The 17,898-nt window shown below is 40.0% G+C and overlaps 1 protein-coding gene across 11 annotated transcripts in view; it reads left to right on the top strand.

The window, feature by feature from the left end:
• LOC102293637 (transcription factor 4) overlaps positions 1–17,898 on the top strand; it is a 264,311-nt gene that overhangs the window by 164,137 nt on the left and 82,276 nt on the right. Inside the window, exon 1 of one of the 11 annotated variants that reach the window (XM_005921663.3) lies at positions 17,102–17,707. The exons of 9 other annotated variants lie outside the window; for them this stretch is intronic. In XM_005921663.3, coding sequence (XP_005921725.1) covers positions 17,639–17,707 — 69 coding nt within the window. In that variant the 5' untranslated portion in view covers positions 17,102–17,638. Of the gene's footprint in view, positions 1–17,101; positions 17,708–17,898 lie in introns of those variants that run through there. One more of the 11 variants, XM_005921664.3, reaches the window with a different exon arrangement.

Genomic DNA, 17,898 nt, shown 5'->3' with positions numbered 1-17,898 from the left:
AATTTGATGACTTTAGAAGCAATAACAGTGTTTTAGTCTCAAATTAAACTTTTTTGATGTTTTGAGACACAATGTATTTATGTAAATGGACTAATGCTTTCTGGAACATTTTGTGTAAGTTTAGCATCTTTCAGCTTGGTTTCAATGATATTTGACAACTTCCATTAGATCAAGATGTTTTTTGCCTTTTTTGCCATCTTTCCTTAATTCATTGGCTGTTACGGTGAGATTTTCTCTATGTTTAAGGAACGTCGATACTCTCTGTATCTGTACATTGTTTAGTTTGACTTGTTTTTCCCTGTTGTCGTGTTGCTGCCCTCCCGTATGCTCCAGCGTGTGAGTGCACTTCATTTAAGCAAAAAGTCTTGACTGTTTTCTCTCATCTCTCCACTGCGGGCGATGGGCCTCTTTCTTTTAATTAATTCTTTTTTCTTTTTTTTTTTGTCTCCCTGTGCCACAAGTTTGTTATTGTTGTTTGTCAAATTTTGTTTGCTGAGTTGATGATTTACTTTGAGAAACAATTAAACGTCACTTGAGAGGAGAGCGTGGGACGTCTTTGTAATCAAAAGGAAATTAGGCATCAGTTGCTAACATTAGCAGGTTGCAGAGTGCCGTCTCGCTGTTGTTTTTCTTTGTTTGGTGTTAGGAGTATATCAGCTCTCTCTGCTTTTTTTCCCTGCTTTAGATATCATTGTTTTTGTTAATTTGTCGTTCAAGCTGATAAAGTCTCCAGCTCCTCCTCGGAGCTTTGCTAATGTTGACTGAATTAATAATAAAACACAGTCATAGTTATAAAGATTATCCCCAAAATCGACTCTAATGAAGCCATGAAGATGAAGCTGTTAAAGGGAGTAGAAATAAATTGTATGTGCTTGTTGGATCTTCATTATTTAGTCCATTTGTAGCTTTTTTTCCTTCTTTTTTTTTGAAGGGGGAATAATAACACACACACACAAACACACAAACATCCACTCTCTCACACACAGTTACCTCACCACTGTAGGAGCAGCCATGTTTTACAGATTCATCCTGTGTGACTTCTTGTTTTCACGGTTTAAATGTGAATATTATTTTACATTTTCACATTCTGGAAAATGGCATCTGTTTATTTATAGCTTTGGATTGTGGATTTTTTCCTTTAAAATTGAGACAATAAATATAGCAAATCTTAAATCAAAGCACAATACATTATTTAATTTTCAATACTATAAATGATGGTTTCTCAAAAGTAAAGAAGTGTTTGTAGTCGGAAAAGCTTTTTAATAATTCAGTAATGTTGAAATTGTTACATTTTATCCATCATGATGTAGTAAATATCATTTATTCCTCAGAGTATGTTATTATTATATTATCTTGGAGGTTTCCTACTTTACAGTAAAATATCTTAACAACAGGTTTCACTTCTTTTAGCAAAAGTTAATATGTGATTATTTTTAATCTGTAACTCATTTGTCACCAAATCTAAATGACACTTAAAGCACTTAAGGTGTATTTGTACAAAAAAAAACCAAGGCAACAGATTTGACTTTTAAGAATAGCAAACAGCCATAAAATTGCATTTTTACCTGAAGCTCATCATTCAGTATTTTAATTTCTAATTTAAAGGATCCAGAGTGTGAAGAGTCTCATCTTCGGCTCCCTACCAGCAGAAGCCTTTAAAGACAGACCTTCACTTCCTTTGATTTTAGGCTTTTAAAGAAGGACTCCTGGGGTGTCAACATTTTATGTGGCTTATTTAAAAAAAAAAAAAAAACACAACTCCTTGTAGGGTAAATATTTTCAAACCCTGAGATTAAATCCTCTTCGGTGATCTGACCAGGGCGATCTGCTCCCATCTCTGGCTATTTCTTCTCTCTCTCTCACTCACTCTCTCTCTCTCTCTCTTCGGCTCAGATGTGGTTTTGTTTAAAGTCGACAGCGTTAATTAAATTAAGCCAGGTCTTGCAGAAGGCACAGTAGGAGAGCCGGCGGTCCCCGGTGGGCCGCGGGTGGAGGAGGGATGAAGAGTGGGGGGAGTGGAGAGCAATAGTGGTGGTGGTGGTTGAAGGGGGGTACAGGGAAACTTTTTAGTGAGCCATACTGCCCCCTTCAGACAACCCCAGATGCTACTGAGAGGCTGCCTACCAGTGAACTGCTGTGTTGTCTGTTTCCTGCATCGTGTGAAGGCAGCTGTGTGGTTTTAGATACGCAGGGTTTGAAAAGTGTGATCAAAAATTGTATTTTTGTTTTTTGTAATAAGGAAAAAGTTATTTTAAAAGGGCAACAGTTCAATTGCCCAAAGTATGTGGACAGACTTACCCTGTGCTGCTGTAGTGATCTGCATTTCAGGTCAGATTTCAGATGCACTGAGGTGCATCACTGCTGCACCTCAGTAATGCTAATCACACTCGTGGTTCCAACTAATTTTGGTTTTGGATGAAGCTGCACCAAATTAACACAAGTAATCACACACACACACACACACACACACACACAAGCCCAATTTGTTATATATTTTGGAACAGCAGAACAGAAACATTAATAGTATAAAAGAATAAATGTTCTTCTTATTTAATAAAATAAAGGCAGATTTATGAGATATATTTGCGAGCCTGCAGAAAGTAGTAAGTTGTGTTTACTCTCTTGTCTTTTGGTCAAACTGGTTGCACTTGTTTCTGTGAATCCACTTTGTTACAAAAATAAAAAAAAAAAATTGAAAAGCACACAGTGACCTCACCTCCTCGTGAAGTGGTGCTGAAAATGAAGTGTCTGCGTGTGCGCGTTTCTGTGTTAGCATGCTGCTCAAATTAGCGGCGTTGTACCCGGCCTTGGCAGAAGATGAAACGAGAAGGAGGCTGCAGAGAAGGAGGGGTGACCGAGAGAGCACTCGCATGCAGCTTTGACATGTATAAAAATAACATAAAATGTCCAGTCTTTTTTTATAATATTGTTACAAATTGCTGTATTTGCATCATTGGTAAAAATCACTGCCTCTCAGTTTCATTCATGCTTCCATGTAACCATTAAAACCCATGAGTGAAAGTGGCTTCAGACTCATGGGTATATTGTGGGGGGATTTAAGGTGAGCTCTGATTTAAAACAGTAATGGACTTGGTGGACATAACGCAGGAACTCGAGTTTAGGTGTGAATGCTGCCGTTGTCCTGCAGCCACAGCTTCAGTGTTTATTCTGAAGAAATCCAGAGAGCAGCTTCAGCCAGAGATGACCTCATGGTTTAACTGCTAAACACACACACATACACACTTACGCACACACACTGACAGACAGCTGTGTGTGCAGTTATGTTTTGCGGATGCTTCAGTGACTCATTCCACTCGAAAAAGCTGCAGAAATGCCTTTAAAATACGAGTCGGTCCGCCTCCTGCCTTTTTACAACTGCTTTAGCACAACTTATACATTAATCAAATGGCATTGTTAAAAAGAATTGTTGAGAAAGAGAGTCCACGTGGATGTGCGTTCTTTGTGCGTGTGTGTCTATAAGCTATTTGCTTGGCTCTCAGCCCCAAAATGTCCCACACTGCTGCACCCCGACCGCCATTTTGTGTCAGATGGGAAGCTGACTAATTGAATTACAAAGCATCCATTTGTGTGTGTGTGTGTGTGTGTGTGTGTATTGCTCTGTATGAGTGTCTGTGTACATGGATGCATGTGTTGTTTGTGCAGATCCTCTTGTCCAAAAAAGGACTTTGTTTGACATAAAACTAAACCTTCCACACAAATAGCATGCACAGTATATACATAGCTTACACAAATGTAGCTTATACCGCTCAGTTCTGTTTAAAAGTCCACATTTAAACTCACTTAAATGATAAATATTTAAAGGAAACGTAACACTCGAACAGCTTCAATTGTGTTTTTGACCAATTTGGTTACTCAGCTGCTAAAAGGCCGGGGGTGGGGCTTGTTTTTGACTTAGAGCACAGGGTGGTAACAGCAGTGTAATTGCTTGCATAGTCTTGCTATAACTATGTTTTTAACATGTTTTGCTAATGTTACCCTGGCTTTTGTCCCATTTCCCATAATCTACCTAACAGTTACTACTGTATAGCCCCTTAAATTATACTACTCTGTCTCAGATGTTCAATTACAAATCTTTCAATCTAATGATAAGTCTATGTTGTCTTAGCTTATAATGGTTGGTTCACATCTTATGCCAATGTCATGTCATTTTGTCATTTCCATAGTTACAGTCTTAGCAAAAAGAAAGCACATGCTCTTGAAGTTCCAATGTTCTTTAAGGTAAAAAATAATAATCTGATCCTTAGCAGGTCTTAAAACGAGGTCAATACAACCTCATATGAACTGTAAAACAGTCATTAATTATTAATAATTAATTATTGCCATAATAGCAACTTTAATAGGAATAAAGAGGATAAATAGCAGTTAGGTGCTGTTGGGCAAATGCACTAATGCAAGGAGGAACTAGACCTCAGAGGGGAGAGAATTTCCAAACAATTTGAAGGCAGTCATTCTATAGTGACAAAGATTCTTCACAAGTGGAAAATATTAAAGACAGTTATCAGTGTTCCCACCAGTAGACATGCCAGCAGAACATGAAATGCTCAGAGAAACTGCAAAAAAGCCAAGAGTTCAGACTCTACACACTTCAGTTAGTATTTTAAATATTAATGTTTGTGAGAGTAGATTTAGGAAAACACTGAACATGTGTGACTCATTTGGAACACCTCTTTTCTCTAAAAAGAACATGGCAGCACAGTTTAAGTTTGCAAACATGCATCTGAACAAACCACAAGAACTCTGAAAAAATGTTCTTTTGACAAATAAGAGCAAATTGGGTCTTTTTGACCAAAATGCACAGCATCACATACAAAGTCTATCAGCAGGAATACCTCAAACCATCTGTCAAGCATGGCGGTGGAGGGCTGAAGATTTGGGTTTGTTTTCCAGCCACTGGACCTGGGCATTGTTGCATATCAAAGTACTCTAGAGTCAGATGTGAGGTCATCGGTGCAACAGGCCAGTGATCCCAAGCACAGCAGCAAATCTACAGCAGAGTGGCTGAAAAAGAAAAGAATCAACTAGCCATCAATGACCCAGTCATTGATGGCTAGTTGAAGTGAATGCTTCTGTAGGCTATTGAATCAAGGGGTCCACTTTGTTTTTCACATGCTACTTCTCTACTTTGGCTTATTTTTTGATAAATAAATAATTACACAATGCGCTTATTTTAACATAATCACAATCATAATCTATCTGGAAGTTTAGCTTGATCTTGAGCTGTTAGATGTAGAGTTGGGGAAGTCATGAAATAAACTGATGTGCCAAAGCGTCTATCAATACTGCCAGCCCTCAATGACCAACAAACAAGCCTGGCTGAATACACTCCTTGGTATTTGTCAAGTTTTCCACTTAGTTGCTGATCCTTCAATTTGAACTTTGTTGTACTTTAGAGAAAGGATAGCAGTTTTTCTTCCACAACTGCCTCAGGGCTTGAAATCTTCGCTGTCAATGAAATGACCTCGGCCAAGGGATGTTTGCTGCCCTTCTGTCCTTGTGAGGACATTTGGCTTTTACAAAAGCCTCCCTCGCTTTGTCTCACACACACACACACACACATGCATGCACACACATACAGGAGTGCCTGCTGCAGATGTGAAGGTTTCCCGGTGCATTCCTGAGCCCAAATATTTGGCTGCAACAACCAGCAGCAGAGAGCGGCACTCTGATTTGCTCCAAGGCTGAGAGGGAAATCACATGTTGTCACACACACAATCATTGGCAGACTCACACACATACGCACACACACACACCAATATGCTTTTATTATATACTACAACGTGAAACGTGCATCACTTACAAGAACAAGAGGATAATACATTTAAAACACTAACATTGTTTATAACGTAAGGATCAGATTCACTAGCAGTGGATTTCTGACAGCAGTGATCATAAATACTATAATCCTCCATTTTTCCCACCCTTGTTGCTTATCAGTTCTCACATGTTTAGAGCTTCCTTGAATGCACCACCAAGTTGTGTTTGGAGAGCGATGCCTGCTGACAGCTAATTGCTCTGTGATCTTAACATGAAAAGTTGTCAAAAAACAGTTTTCAAGTGGTAAAATGAATTTGTGATCACGAAAAAAAGAAAAAAAAAACAGAATGTGAGATAATTATGGGCACTTTACACACAGTTGCTGCATTTTGATGACTTTTAAGCTTTAATGTCTCAGGCTGAAATGCACTGCACACTGAAAAAGAGATTGTACGAGTTTATGAAAACCTCAGCTTGAGAGGTGATAAATACTATCTGAATCACTTTGAGAGTTTGGTGAAGAAAGACAAGAACCAGAAATATGGGAGAGGAAAACTTCTGGCAAGAAAAAATGAAGATCAAGATAAAAAAAAAACAACAAAAAAGAACAGGCTGTTGGTCTGACGAGAGTGCTGCCTAGAAGAAAAGCTGTGTCTTAGTGATCTGAATATCAGCCTTTTAACACACGTGTGAGACACACACACACACCCTGTCGTGTGGCGGTAATGCGCGCTGGTGGTGTGGATTAGCTTCATCTCTAATCATTGTTTTCATTCTGACACGGTCTGTGTAAAGCATACCTGAACACAAAGCGCTGAGTGGGTCTTTCTTTCAGCAGCAGGAAGAACTGCTCAGCAGGAGGACCGCAGGTTTCACACTGAGTCAGACCTCGGAAACTGGTCTCAGGTTTGATTGGTGAACAAACCGCAAGTTATCCTAATTCCCATTAAAGTCATTGAAAACTAGCTGTAGGCAAGTATCCAGCATGGTTTTACTGCATATGAGCCAGAAGGAGAAAAACTCTCCACAGTATTTGGCTCCAAATCTAAAATGTAATACTTAAAAGATTTTCTCAAAAGGAGCATTTCAATCCACCTTTCTATTTCTATCCACACATGCCTGTAGACCTTATATGAATCAAAGTGTTGTCTTTGCAAGAATCCTTTAGGAATTTCTATATTAGATTACAGCCGTTCAGAATATATTGTGTGTTTGTCTCCAAAAAATCCTGAATTGGAATCTATGGGAGATTTACAAACAGCAAAGGTGATAGAAGTAAAGCTTTTCAAAACTAATTTGTAGACGAACTTTAATTTGTTTAAATCAAATTTTACTGGTGATCCTAAAAATGCCTCGCTATTATCATCTACAGTTCCAGCAGAAAATGCTTTGTGACATATCTACAGGGAACATTTAAATGTAAAAAATACAAAAGTAATGTCCACTTAAAACTCTTTTACATATACAAAGCATGCTGTCTTTGCTCACCTTAAGAATACAGCTAATTAAATGGTTGCACTGATAAATCCTTGGTGTTTTAACAGAATCAAAGTAGTTTGCACTCATGCTAACAGCTGGTGCTGTAGGCAAAATGCAGATGTCAGCAAGCTAACACAAGTTCTGACGAGGCTGACTGTGCCCGGACCAAATCTGACTGAGGTGTCTTCTTGTTTAAAGAGACTTTTTTCTGCCCGCCGTTTCCAAATAATGGGCAGGAAATTAAAAACAAGAGGAAATTGTTGGGTACTCTTACTATGTAAAGTGCTTGGAGAAGACTATTGTTGTGGTTTGTGGATAAATAAATTGATTGGTCCAGACTAAATTGAGCTGTTCCAGAAGTAAGGCAAGCTCATTTAATTCCCTCTTATATTTTTAGCATTTCTAATAGCCAAACTTAAAGCTTCGGGGAAAAAAGCATGCTGTGGATGTAAATAAAAATAGAGTAATGTGTTCAGAAAATATCCGAAGCTAATGAGCATTCTTTTCTACAACCCTCACATAGCTCTGACATTTAACCTCACTGGCTAAATGTTAGAAATTAATGGAAGAGTCGAGTTCAGGAATGGGTGAAGGTGCTGTGGTTTATAGGGTTACTGAAGTTGGGCTAGCTGGTATATAATAATGTGCTATGTGGTAGCTAGCTACACAGCTATGGTTAGCATAACATAAACACAGTGAAGCTGGAGGATGAACGCTAACTTTTTTCCAAGCACGGCAGGATGCTGTAAACAGACCAGCCTTAAGTCAGAAGAACAACTGAGATAATCCATCCGCAATATGAGGTTAGTCATTAATTTATTGCTGCATGGGCTGGGCTGTAGTTACATCGTAAGATTTTAAAAAGTCAGCTTGAAATTAAACAGTGGTAATAAAAACCGAGAGAGGCCGACAGTGATCACTGCTCTTTTTTGGGGGGTTGTTCAGATTAAATAGAACAAGATACAAAACATTAAAACATGTTAAAAACACAACAGCCTTAATAAACACAAAGTAGTTTGGATCCGGAAGCAGGGTTCATATGTCATCACTTAGAGACTGGACTATATTTTGAAAAGAAGGAATTTGAAAGGAGTGGCAAAATGCAGGAAATATAAAAGGCCTGCACCATATTTCATAGTAATCGAACTAATAGTTGAAAATTCAGTAGAAGCACATCATAGGAAGACCAAAACAAGTTCTTAAATTTCAGCTTCAGGGAGTGATAACGTTCAGGGAATGTGCCGCCTGTTTGAGTCATATTAAGTGGTAATCAGCTGAAATCATCTGGGCTGGTGATGCCCTACATTCTTTGATTGATGAGCAGTTGAAGGGCATTCGTACTCTGAGGTTAAGGTAGTGATGAGACAGCAGATTGGGATTTAAACAAGAAATTAGGTAATGCTAGCTTAGCATGTGTCAGAAGTCAATGTTGTAGATGCTGAGTGAAACAGATCACCTTTATCTCGCTCTGGACTCCGTGACTAATTTATGGACTTCAATACAGCACTTGGTCAAAGAAATTACATTAAATCACTTTAAATGTCTCACTATGGTTAAGAAGTTACATATTGTTCTTCCTGCAGAGGTACCTGGAATAGCAAATTTTAAAAATAACATAATTTATCAAAAGTCAGTGTGGCCAGTGTCGCCAACTATGGTGATGACACAAAGCTCGTCTTAAATCAACAAGTTATCCCCCTCCTCCTTTCCCAGATCTTCCTTGATCCACAAACTGCAGGAAGTTGAAGTTGGAAGCCCCCCGCCCCCCTGCCCTTTTTTTTCTCGCTAACCCCCCACCGAAGAGCTTCCCTCCAATTTGTTGAATTTCTCAAAATGTTCCGTTTGTTAGGCTGAAAAGAAAATCACAGAAAAATCACCATAAGGGCTGCTTTGCATTTTTAATTAAGAAACTAACATATGAATATATTTGCATATTATTGAGTTGCAGATTAAATCATGCATACATAATTAGCGTGCAGCAGCGCTCGCTTGTTCCTCTCTCTCTCTCTCTCCCTCTCTCTCTCCGTGCACTGTGCTTACTGCTTTTTTGGCAAGCTGTGGTTCTGATGGATGCCAGACACACACACACACACACACACACACACACACACCTACCTTGTTCAGACTCTCTAACACACACACCCTCTCCAAACACTTTTGGGACTCTGTTTCTCTGCAACTCTCGCTCTCAGTTTGTATTTGGGAGGAAAATTAGCTTCTGATTTTCTCCGTCAGAATTGAGGCCACGTCAGGTTTTTGATCCTGATTACACCAGAGAGAACTCCTTCTTTCTCTCTTCCTTTTGTCACAGAACCGATTTAAAAAACATCAGTATAGCTTGGTTGCTGTTGTGATTTGGAATGTCACATGATTTATTTTTATTTAAAGATGTAAATCTAATCTGAAAACCCCTTAATTATCATGTGAACCATGCTGGGCAAAAATATCTGAAGTTTTTAATCACTGGATGTGAAAAGTTATGAAAAGACAACTTTACCAAATGCTGAAAAAGCTAAATGTGTGTGCCGTTACTATATTTGTAACACAACTACATTAAAGCTCCTGTTAAAACAGCTCCTCTGGGTTTCAGTCAAGCTGAAACAGAAGATGAGACTTAATGACTTCAGAAGCAGCTAGGCTACAGTTTAGAAGGATTTAGTGATCATCGGGACCTGGCTTCACCCTTACTGATGCGTGCAGCAGCAGCAGTCCAGAAGTCTTACTCTAACCAAATCCAGCTGATTGCCAAATGTAGCTTCCAGTGAATAACGTTAGCAAGCCAAGTATGAAGACACCATTTGTCCAGTATATAGGGGAAAATTTGGAGCTACCAGGAGGTGGCTAGCCACTTTCCACTGGTTTAGCTTTAATCTTTTGCAGTGATGTACAGCTGGACTCCAGGACCGTCTGACATCAGTGAGGGGTTTGGTTTGCAGCAAGCACAGTTGGATTGGCTGTGGGGAGAGATGAAACAGGCCTGAAACTTCATTAGATGGAAATTATATGTCATTTAAAATATAGAGGTAGGGGACTGTGAGCAGGTTCTCAGGTTTCAGTGTGTCGGAGCTTCACTTATTAGCGAGGCTCTGACACTAGTCTCTGTCTTATGAGAACTCTTTGAGCCTCAGTAATTTACATGTTGGGCTTGCTAATATGTACAATTTTTATATATTTGTATGTAATATATTTGAAGCTTTTAACCATTAGTTATTTTTAATCTCTGGCTCTTTTCCGTAGTGCATCTTTTGCCCTCTCTTCCCTCACCTGCAACTGGAGCCTGGTTCTATTGGAGGTTTTCTCCCGTTAAAGGGAGTTTGTCTTTCCCACTGTCACCAATTGCTTGCTCATGGGGGATTGTCTGATTTTGGGGGGTTTCTCTCTGTTATTGTAGATCATCTTGAGGTGACTGTTGTTGTGATTTGGTGCTATATGAAAAATTAAAACAGAGTTGAGTTGAATAAAATTTAATTTGTCATCATAATGAGGCAGTTTTTAAATTTAAGTAAGCCAGGTATGTGGCTATACTTGAGCCCTGTTTATTTTCACAAACTTAATGAATTGTAGTGATTCTGCAGTATGAACAGGGGGAATATTTCATGTACTGTTGCAATGACTCAAACATCAGTCACTGCTTGAGTCATTGCACCGGACACATCACTGGACTGTTTGAGTTCTTCATTGCAATCTAATGAGCCCCTGTGTTAAATAAAATCATGTGCATCTTGACATAAAAATTATAACACAGGCAAGTGTGGCCATTGTTGCTGAATTGCCGTTGCAGTGTTGCTTCAGCTGTGATCTGATGGATATTTGCAAATATGGAAGCTTGTTGGTTGATGTGACAGACTCTAAGGCCAGCTTAACTTTGCTTTGTTGTCCAGCAAGGGTTGGGCGTCAGTTTGTACATTCATGTCACCTTCTTCCACTCTGTTTACCAGTAGTGAACACAGCATTACAGTACAGTATGCTCCTCTCTTGTATATGTGTGTGTCTGTGCGTTGCTTGTAGGGGATGCACCAATCCCATATTTGGATTAAATCTTTGTAAGATCCTAAATCAGAAAGCTAGATCCAACATTGGCAACGAAGACCTGTTTAGCTTGCTTATATGTTGTTCTTATGTTAACCGTATATATGTTATATATATATGCTAGCAGCATTGTGATATTTGCTAAGGATGGGATGGAGGACGCTAATAGAAAAGGGTCAGAAGTCTTTCATACCTGCAAAACCGACAGCTTTTCTTTGTATGGTTTCAAAAGATTTTGACTGAATTGACATGAAAGGACAGAAAAGCTATGAGTTTCCAAGTTTATATTCTTGGGTGCATTTTCTATTTGTTCTTTTATATTTAGTTTAACAAAGTTAGGAAAGCAATGATTAAACCTGATGTAACTTTACGCATGAAACAATGATTCTCAGTTTCACCCGCTTAATTTAACAGTCATAGCAGATCAGTCCCTAGCATCACCTGAAATCTAGTGCCAAGATTTTGATATCATTGCATCTGTGTGTGTGTGTGTGTGTGTGTGTGTGTGTGTGTGTGTGTGTGTGTGTGTGTGTGTGTGAGCCACCCGCTCTCAACTCTTCAATCCTGTTGATAACTTTATTGTTTGTAAAGTCCAACCTGCAGAATGAAAAGGCTCAAATCAAAGGCTTGCAGTAGGAGGTGGCTGTATGAGGAGAACAAAGTGCACCGTGCTGAGTGTGTGTGTGTGTGTGTGTGTGTGTGTGTGTGTGTGTTTAAGAGAGAGAGAGAGTTTATAGACCTTTAGCAATTGCTGCACCATGTGAGGAAGAGAGAGAGAAAATCAAAGGAAAAAAGAAAAAAAGATGAAAGTGAAGAAAGAAAAAAAGGAACATTAAAAACGTAAGAAAATTAAAGCCAGAAAAAATGGATAACAGGAAGTAATGTAAGAAACGGAAGAAAACCAGAGGAAACAAGAAAATTCAGGAGACAAAAACAGACGTCTAGAGAGGGCGAGAGACATTGAAAGAGACAAAGGATGAGACAGAGAGAGAGAGATTGACAACTGGGGGGTCGCAATTTGAAGGAAAATCCTACCAGCGTGAAATCAGGATGAAATGTGAGATTATAATTCAGTCAGGGATTAACTGTCATCTCACCAGCAAAGAGGCAGGAGGAGGAGAACTAAGGAGAAAGATAGGAATAACGGGAAACAAAAAAGGAAAACTGGAGGAGAGAAGGAAATGTACAAACACCCAGTAACATTAAATAGTGATCATTTTAAAAAAATGACACTAACAGCATACACCCATACACCCTGACCTCTCTAGATCACCCCACATCCTTTTTTTTAGCCCCACTGCCCACTAGAAGGGGCTGTCACAATTAAATGCAGATGGACGATCGCTAAGAAATGTATTCTTTTTAATTTATGGTTTTTCAAACAGTCTGCTGTTCAGCTGTGTTATTGTTAAGAAATTTTATCCTCCCCCTCGTCTCACCTCCAGCTCGTTGCAGCAGAAGGCTGCCCCTCTCCGAGTCTGTTTCTGCTGGAGGTTTTTTCCTGTTAAAATTGAGTTTTTCCTTCCCACAGTTGCCAAGTGCTTGCTTATAGAGGGTCAGCTGATTGTTGGGATTTTCTCTCTAAAGCATCTATAAAGCGCCTTTTAGATGCACTGTTGTTGTGATTTGGCACTGTATAAATACAATGGAAGTGAATTATTTAACACAAAAGTAATTTAATGTCTCTTACTTGCATTAGAACTTTTCATTTAATTGCACTATTGACTGTATTCCTCTTCATCCTTAATGTGTGTTTTTTTTTTTGTATTGATCTTAAGTTAAGCAATTATATGACTCTATCAGACTGCTGAGAAACACTGTGAGTGTATGAGATTGACTCTATATTTTATGATTTACAGAAGATGATTGATTTGTAGGACTTTGACCCAGATGAATGAGGTTTGTTTCCCATAGACCTTGACTTATTTTACTTTATGACTTTGTTTTAGCTAAATTTATTGGACAGAAGAAGGGGATACTGGAAAGAAAGCTTTGTGCAATCAGAATATTACAGTGTATAATAAAACAACAGTACGTGAACCCAACTGGTTCTTGGTCCCCATTCCAAAAACCCTACGAGTGCCCTTGGACATGAGCACCTTTTTTCACATGCACCCAGTATCCTGCAGTGGATTGGCAGGTCTGTTACATGCTTTGATGAGATTGTACATGAATAAATTCTCTTAATCACCAAAGGATTCACAATAAGGGCTACTGACCTATTAGTAGGTTCAGTTTTCCTAGTCTGAAGTATAATTACAGCATGATAACAACTGATACTGACCAATTGCTGGGCTGATAACATTTGAAGGAGGTGGTTTTTTGTTTTGTTTCTCCCTTTCTCTCCCATCTCTCTCACTCCTCCTGTTTTACCTCCTTGTTGCTCCTCTTCTGCTTTTTTCATCCTCCATTATCTCCTTTCTTCTTCACCTGCTCTCTTTTTTCTGTATTCTTCCTTTTCCTTTGCCCCTTTCCGTTTGCTTCTCCACCCTCCTCCCTTCTCTTTGCTTTCCTCTCCTTTACCCCTTCTTTTCTTTTAATCCCTCCTTCTTCTACCTCCCACTCATCCTCCTCTCCATCTTCCCTTTCCATCCTTCTTCATCCCTTGCAGATTTGTTGACCAAGCAAGCGTCAGACAAAATTAAAAATGCTGCCTCTGCTTCTTTCCCCCCAACCGGGTCACTCTTTTTTTTGGGTATATATATATATATATATATATATTTTTTTTTTTTTAACCCCCTCCCTGCATCTCTCATCCTTCTTTTCCTCCCTCCCTTCCTTCATCCCTCCATCTCTCCCTTCATTTCCCATGCAGTCTGGTTGGGTACAATGCTGGGAGCCAGCCAGCGCTGCAGACAGATGGTCCACTTATTAGATGTGCATCAGCCCTCCCTCCCCTTCCTGCAGCTCGCTTTTTAATCAAATTAAAGCTGAAAGAAGAGGAGAGAGGGAGTGGGAGACCGAGGTAGAGTGAGAGTGGGTGAAAGAGGAGGAGAGAGAGAGTTTGGGCGGTCTCTTCCCTTGTTTTGGAGTGTATTATTTGTTTGAATAGGATGGATGATGACGATGTTAATATGAAATTTGGTAGACTGAATCACTGTCTGTCCTACGGTTTTGTTGACTGCCTGTAAGCCCCAGCACCCCCACCTTTCCCCCGTGCCTCCATCTCCTGTCATTCTCTCTTTCTTTCTGTTTTTTTTTTAAGGCCCACTCCACCAGTTTTACACATGAAGATCAGTTTACTTGTCAGCATTCGGGCTGCTCAGGCTGTGAAAACAATTGTCCACTGTCATCTCTGGCTCTGGAGGCACTTTGTCAAGTATGGCTAAATAACTGGTGATGTCATTGCTATGTCATTGGGGTTACCTCGACCTGGGCTTGGAAACCATAACGTCTCTTGGGATGAACCAGCGTGGGAATTTTTCACACTGATGAAAAAGTTGCATTATGAGAAATAAGAAATGTAGGAGCCAGTGTTTTTGGACCTTGTCCATCATATCTTGTGTTCTGGATGTTTAGATTTTGACTTTCCCTTATTAATGTTCCAACTTTCCAGAATCATCAGTGTCCTTGTAGATGGGTGGCAAACAAACCTACATGTTAGTCAGACTTATTTGGAAGAGCAATATCTCGTTACCCCTCCTGGTGCAAACGGATTCGGGGTTTGTGAAAGCTTATCAAAACAACGCGATTTAAAGCAACCTGAAACATCACAATCCTTCACGCTCGGCGTTTTGGCAAATGCGGGGGAGTCTGGATATGACATAAACCTTGAATGTCAATCAGACTTACAGTGGTATCACAAAGTTTACCTTTAATTTTCCGGATCCCATCTGACAAGTTTGAATGAAACTCTGTGATCTTGTTGCAAATAAACACAGAAATATTTGTTTGAACACAACTAGAATAAAAAAAATCCACTTTAAACAATCGCAGCCAGTTGTCTATATTATAAGTAACACTGTGTGCCAGAAAAAAAAATGCACACAATTCATTAACATGAGCAACTTTTAGGTGTTTGTGGCTCCCCCTGTAGGAGCAGTAGAAGCAGAGACTGGACGCTGTTTCATTACAGTCCACCATTTTAGACTTAAAACTCAACATAAAAAACAATCTATTTTAACTGCGCTCATTATGTATCTTGGTATTCTTTCCGTCTGCATCGATGTAGTATCATGACGAAAAAAAAGGAGAATAATAACAAATGCAATATGTTGGATTGGCTGCTAGCGTACTGCCACACTGAGCCTCCTGTCAATCAGACAACTGATGAGTGGGTTAACGATTAATGATGGGAGCAGGTTACCAAAGCAACCTAAACATGCTGTTTATGTAGAAAAAAAGGGGGCAAAACTATGTATAGTCAGGCAGCTACAAAGGAGGACCAAAGAAAGCTTTTATTGTATGTGTGGTATAAGAGAATTTTATGTTGAATATATATACAGAGGAGTAAACATTATTATATCAGCCTATAAATGAGATAAGATACACAAAAGCTGTAGAACCAAGTGTGTAGAGGAAATAAGTGGGTAGGAGCACAAATAGGAGGAAAAGGTAAGAGAGGTAAGGAGAAAGGGTAGGCTAGATGGAAATACGGGAAAAGGTAGGAAAATAAACAGGAGGAGGGTGAAATAGTGAAGAATAGGGGAAAAGATCAAGAGAAGACAAGCGTATAAAAAGGGAAAATTAGGAAACGAAAGGGAGACAATGAAGGAGATGACAAGAAAAATAAGGGGTGAAAAGAAGAAAGAAGGGTAGGAGAGAAGGAAACACCAGAGAAGAAAGTGAGAGGAAGAGGAATGTAGGAGACAGGAGGAGGAAAAAAGTTGGGTAGAGGAAACCAAGAGAGTAGGAGAGGGGGAGAAAAATAGGGAAGAAGGGAGGAGATAAGGAAGAGTAAATAAAAAAATAGGAAATGAGAAATGACGAAATTAAAAGAAGGAGATGACAAGAAAACCAAGGTGTTGGGGAAAAGGAGAGGGAAACAGAAGGAAAAATACACAATTGTCACAAGAGGAAACATGGGAATATAAAAGAAATACGACAGGAGGAAACATAAAAAGAGGAAATAAACGGGAGTAGGAAAACCAAGGGGAGAGGAAGAAAAGAAAGGGGTTGGGAAAGAAGAAAATGAAGGAAGAAAGAGGATAAAAGGAAAAGAAAAACATGAGAAAAGGGAAGAGGAAAATTTTAGTAAATAGTAAATGAGGGCGAAAAGAATAAGGAGAAGGAAAAAGGAGCCAAGTGTGCAAGGGAAGAAGAAAGCTAAATAAACTGAAAATTAGAAAGTGAGAGGAAAGGAGGAAGAAAGCAGGGGATGAGGAAATGGGATAAAGGCCTTAATAAAGAAAAAGAAAAGAAGATGAAAAAATAAAATGGGGGGACATGAGACAGAAGGGTGGACCATCCGAAGGAAATATAATGGCAAAGGAGACAAGGAAGAGGAAACCAGATAGTAATTTAAAGGAGAAGGGAGAGAATAAGGCCTAAGTAGGAGCCAGAGACATAAGGAGATGACAAGGAGAAAGGGCAGCGAGGTAACAATGTAGGAAGCAAGGAGAGGAGAAGGGCAAGAGATTAAAGGAAGGACGAAAATAAGGGACAAATAAAAGAAAGGAATGATGAGAAGGGAGGGAAAGGGGGAGTGACGAGGAGGAGTGTGTTGAAAGAAGCGCGCGGTCTGGATGCGATGGAAAAAGTGAATATTCGGTTCAGTTCAAAGGCACGCGGCGAGCTGAAGCTGCGCAAGGGAGGGAGGGAGGGACGGAGGGGAGGAGGGAGAGGGAAGGATGGCTTCCAGATTTAGTGTGGAAAGTTAAAAGAGTGTCTGCGACCGCGCGCGTGTCCGCGAGGGTCAGTGCGCGCTTATACGCCACATTTCAACCTCGCTCTCGATTTCTTTTTTCCCCAGTACATTTTCCGTGCGCGCGCTTTATACGTGTGCGCGTGTGAGGGAGAAGGGGAGGGGCACTTCTCTACCTCCATATCTCTCTCTCTCTCTCTCTGCCTACTTTGCATATTCCGCGTGCCTCGGCTTGGCCATATGGGAAAATGCAACTGAAGGAATTGTCGGCGGGGAAAAAAACGCGCAGGCAGGAGCACGCGAGCAGGAGCGGCGAGAGTTTGAGATCATAACAAGCCCAGGAAAAGTTCACGTAGAAGAAGAAGAAGAAGAAGCAAACAGGAGAAAGGTGGAGAAGACAAAACGAGCAGGGGCGGGGGGAGCTTAGGCTGAAAGAAACAGCAACAACATAAAAAAAAACAAAAACAGAGAGGCACGCGGAAACAGAGAGAGCGCGAGGAAAGGGAGAAATAAAAGAGTTTCTTCTTCTTCTTTCTGTGGAGGAGAGGAACGATGTATTGTGCGTACACCATCCCCGGGATGACAGGCAGCTCACTCATGTACTACTACAACGGCAAAGCGGTAAGACAGACCCCCTCCATCAGTTCTCTTTTTTTATTATTATCATTATTCCCCCCTGTCTCCCGCGAGGGTTTGGGAGTCAGACGTGGAAACAGTCCGCGCGCGTGTGTTCGTGTGTGTGTGTGTGTGTGTGTGTGTGTGTGTGTGTGTGTGTGTGTGTGTGTGTGTGTGTGTGTGTGTGTGTGTGTGTG

Source organism: Haplochromis burtoni, unplaced genomic scaffold (genome assembly GCF_018398535.1).
Source record: "Haplochromis burtoni strain Fernald_Lab_line unplaced genomic scaffold, NCSU_Asbu1 Contig_51, whole genome shotgun sequence".
Lineage (NCBI taxonomy): Eukaryota > Metazoa > Chordata > Actinopteri > Cichliformes > Cichlidae > Haplochromis > Haplochromis burtoni.
The sequence above is the reverse complement of the archived record's forward strand: the minus strand, read 5'-3'. Positions and strand labels throughout refer to the sequence as shown.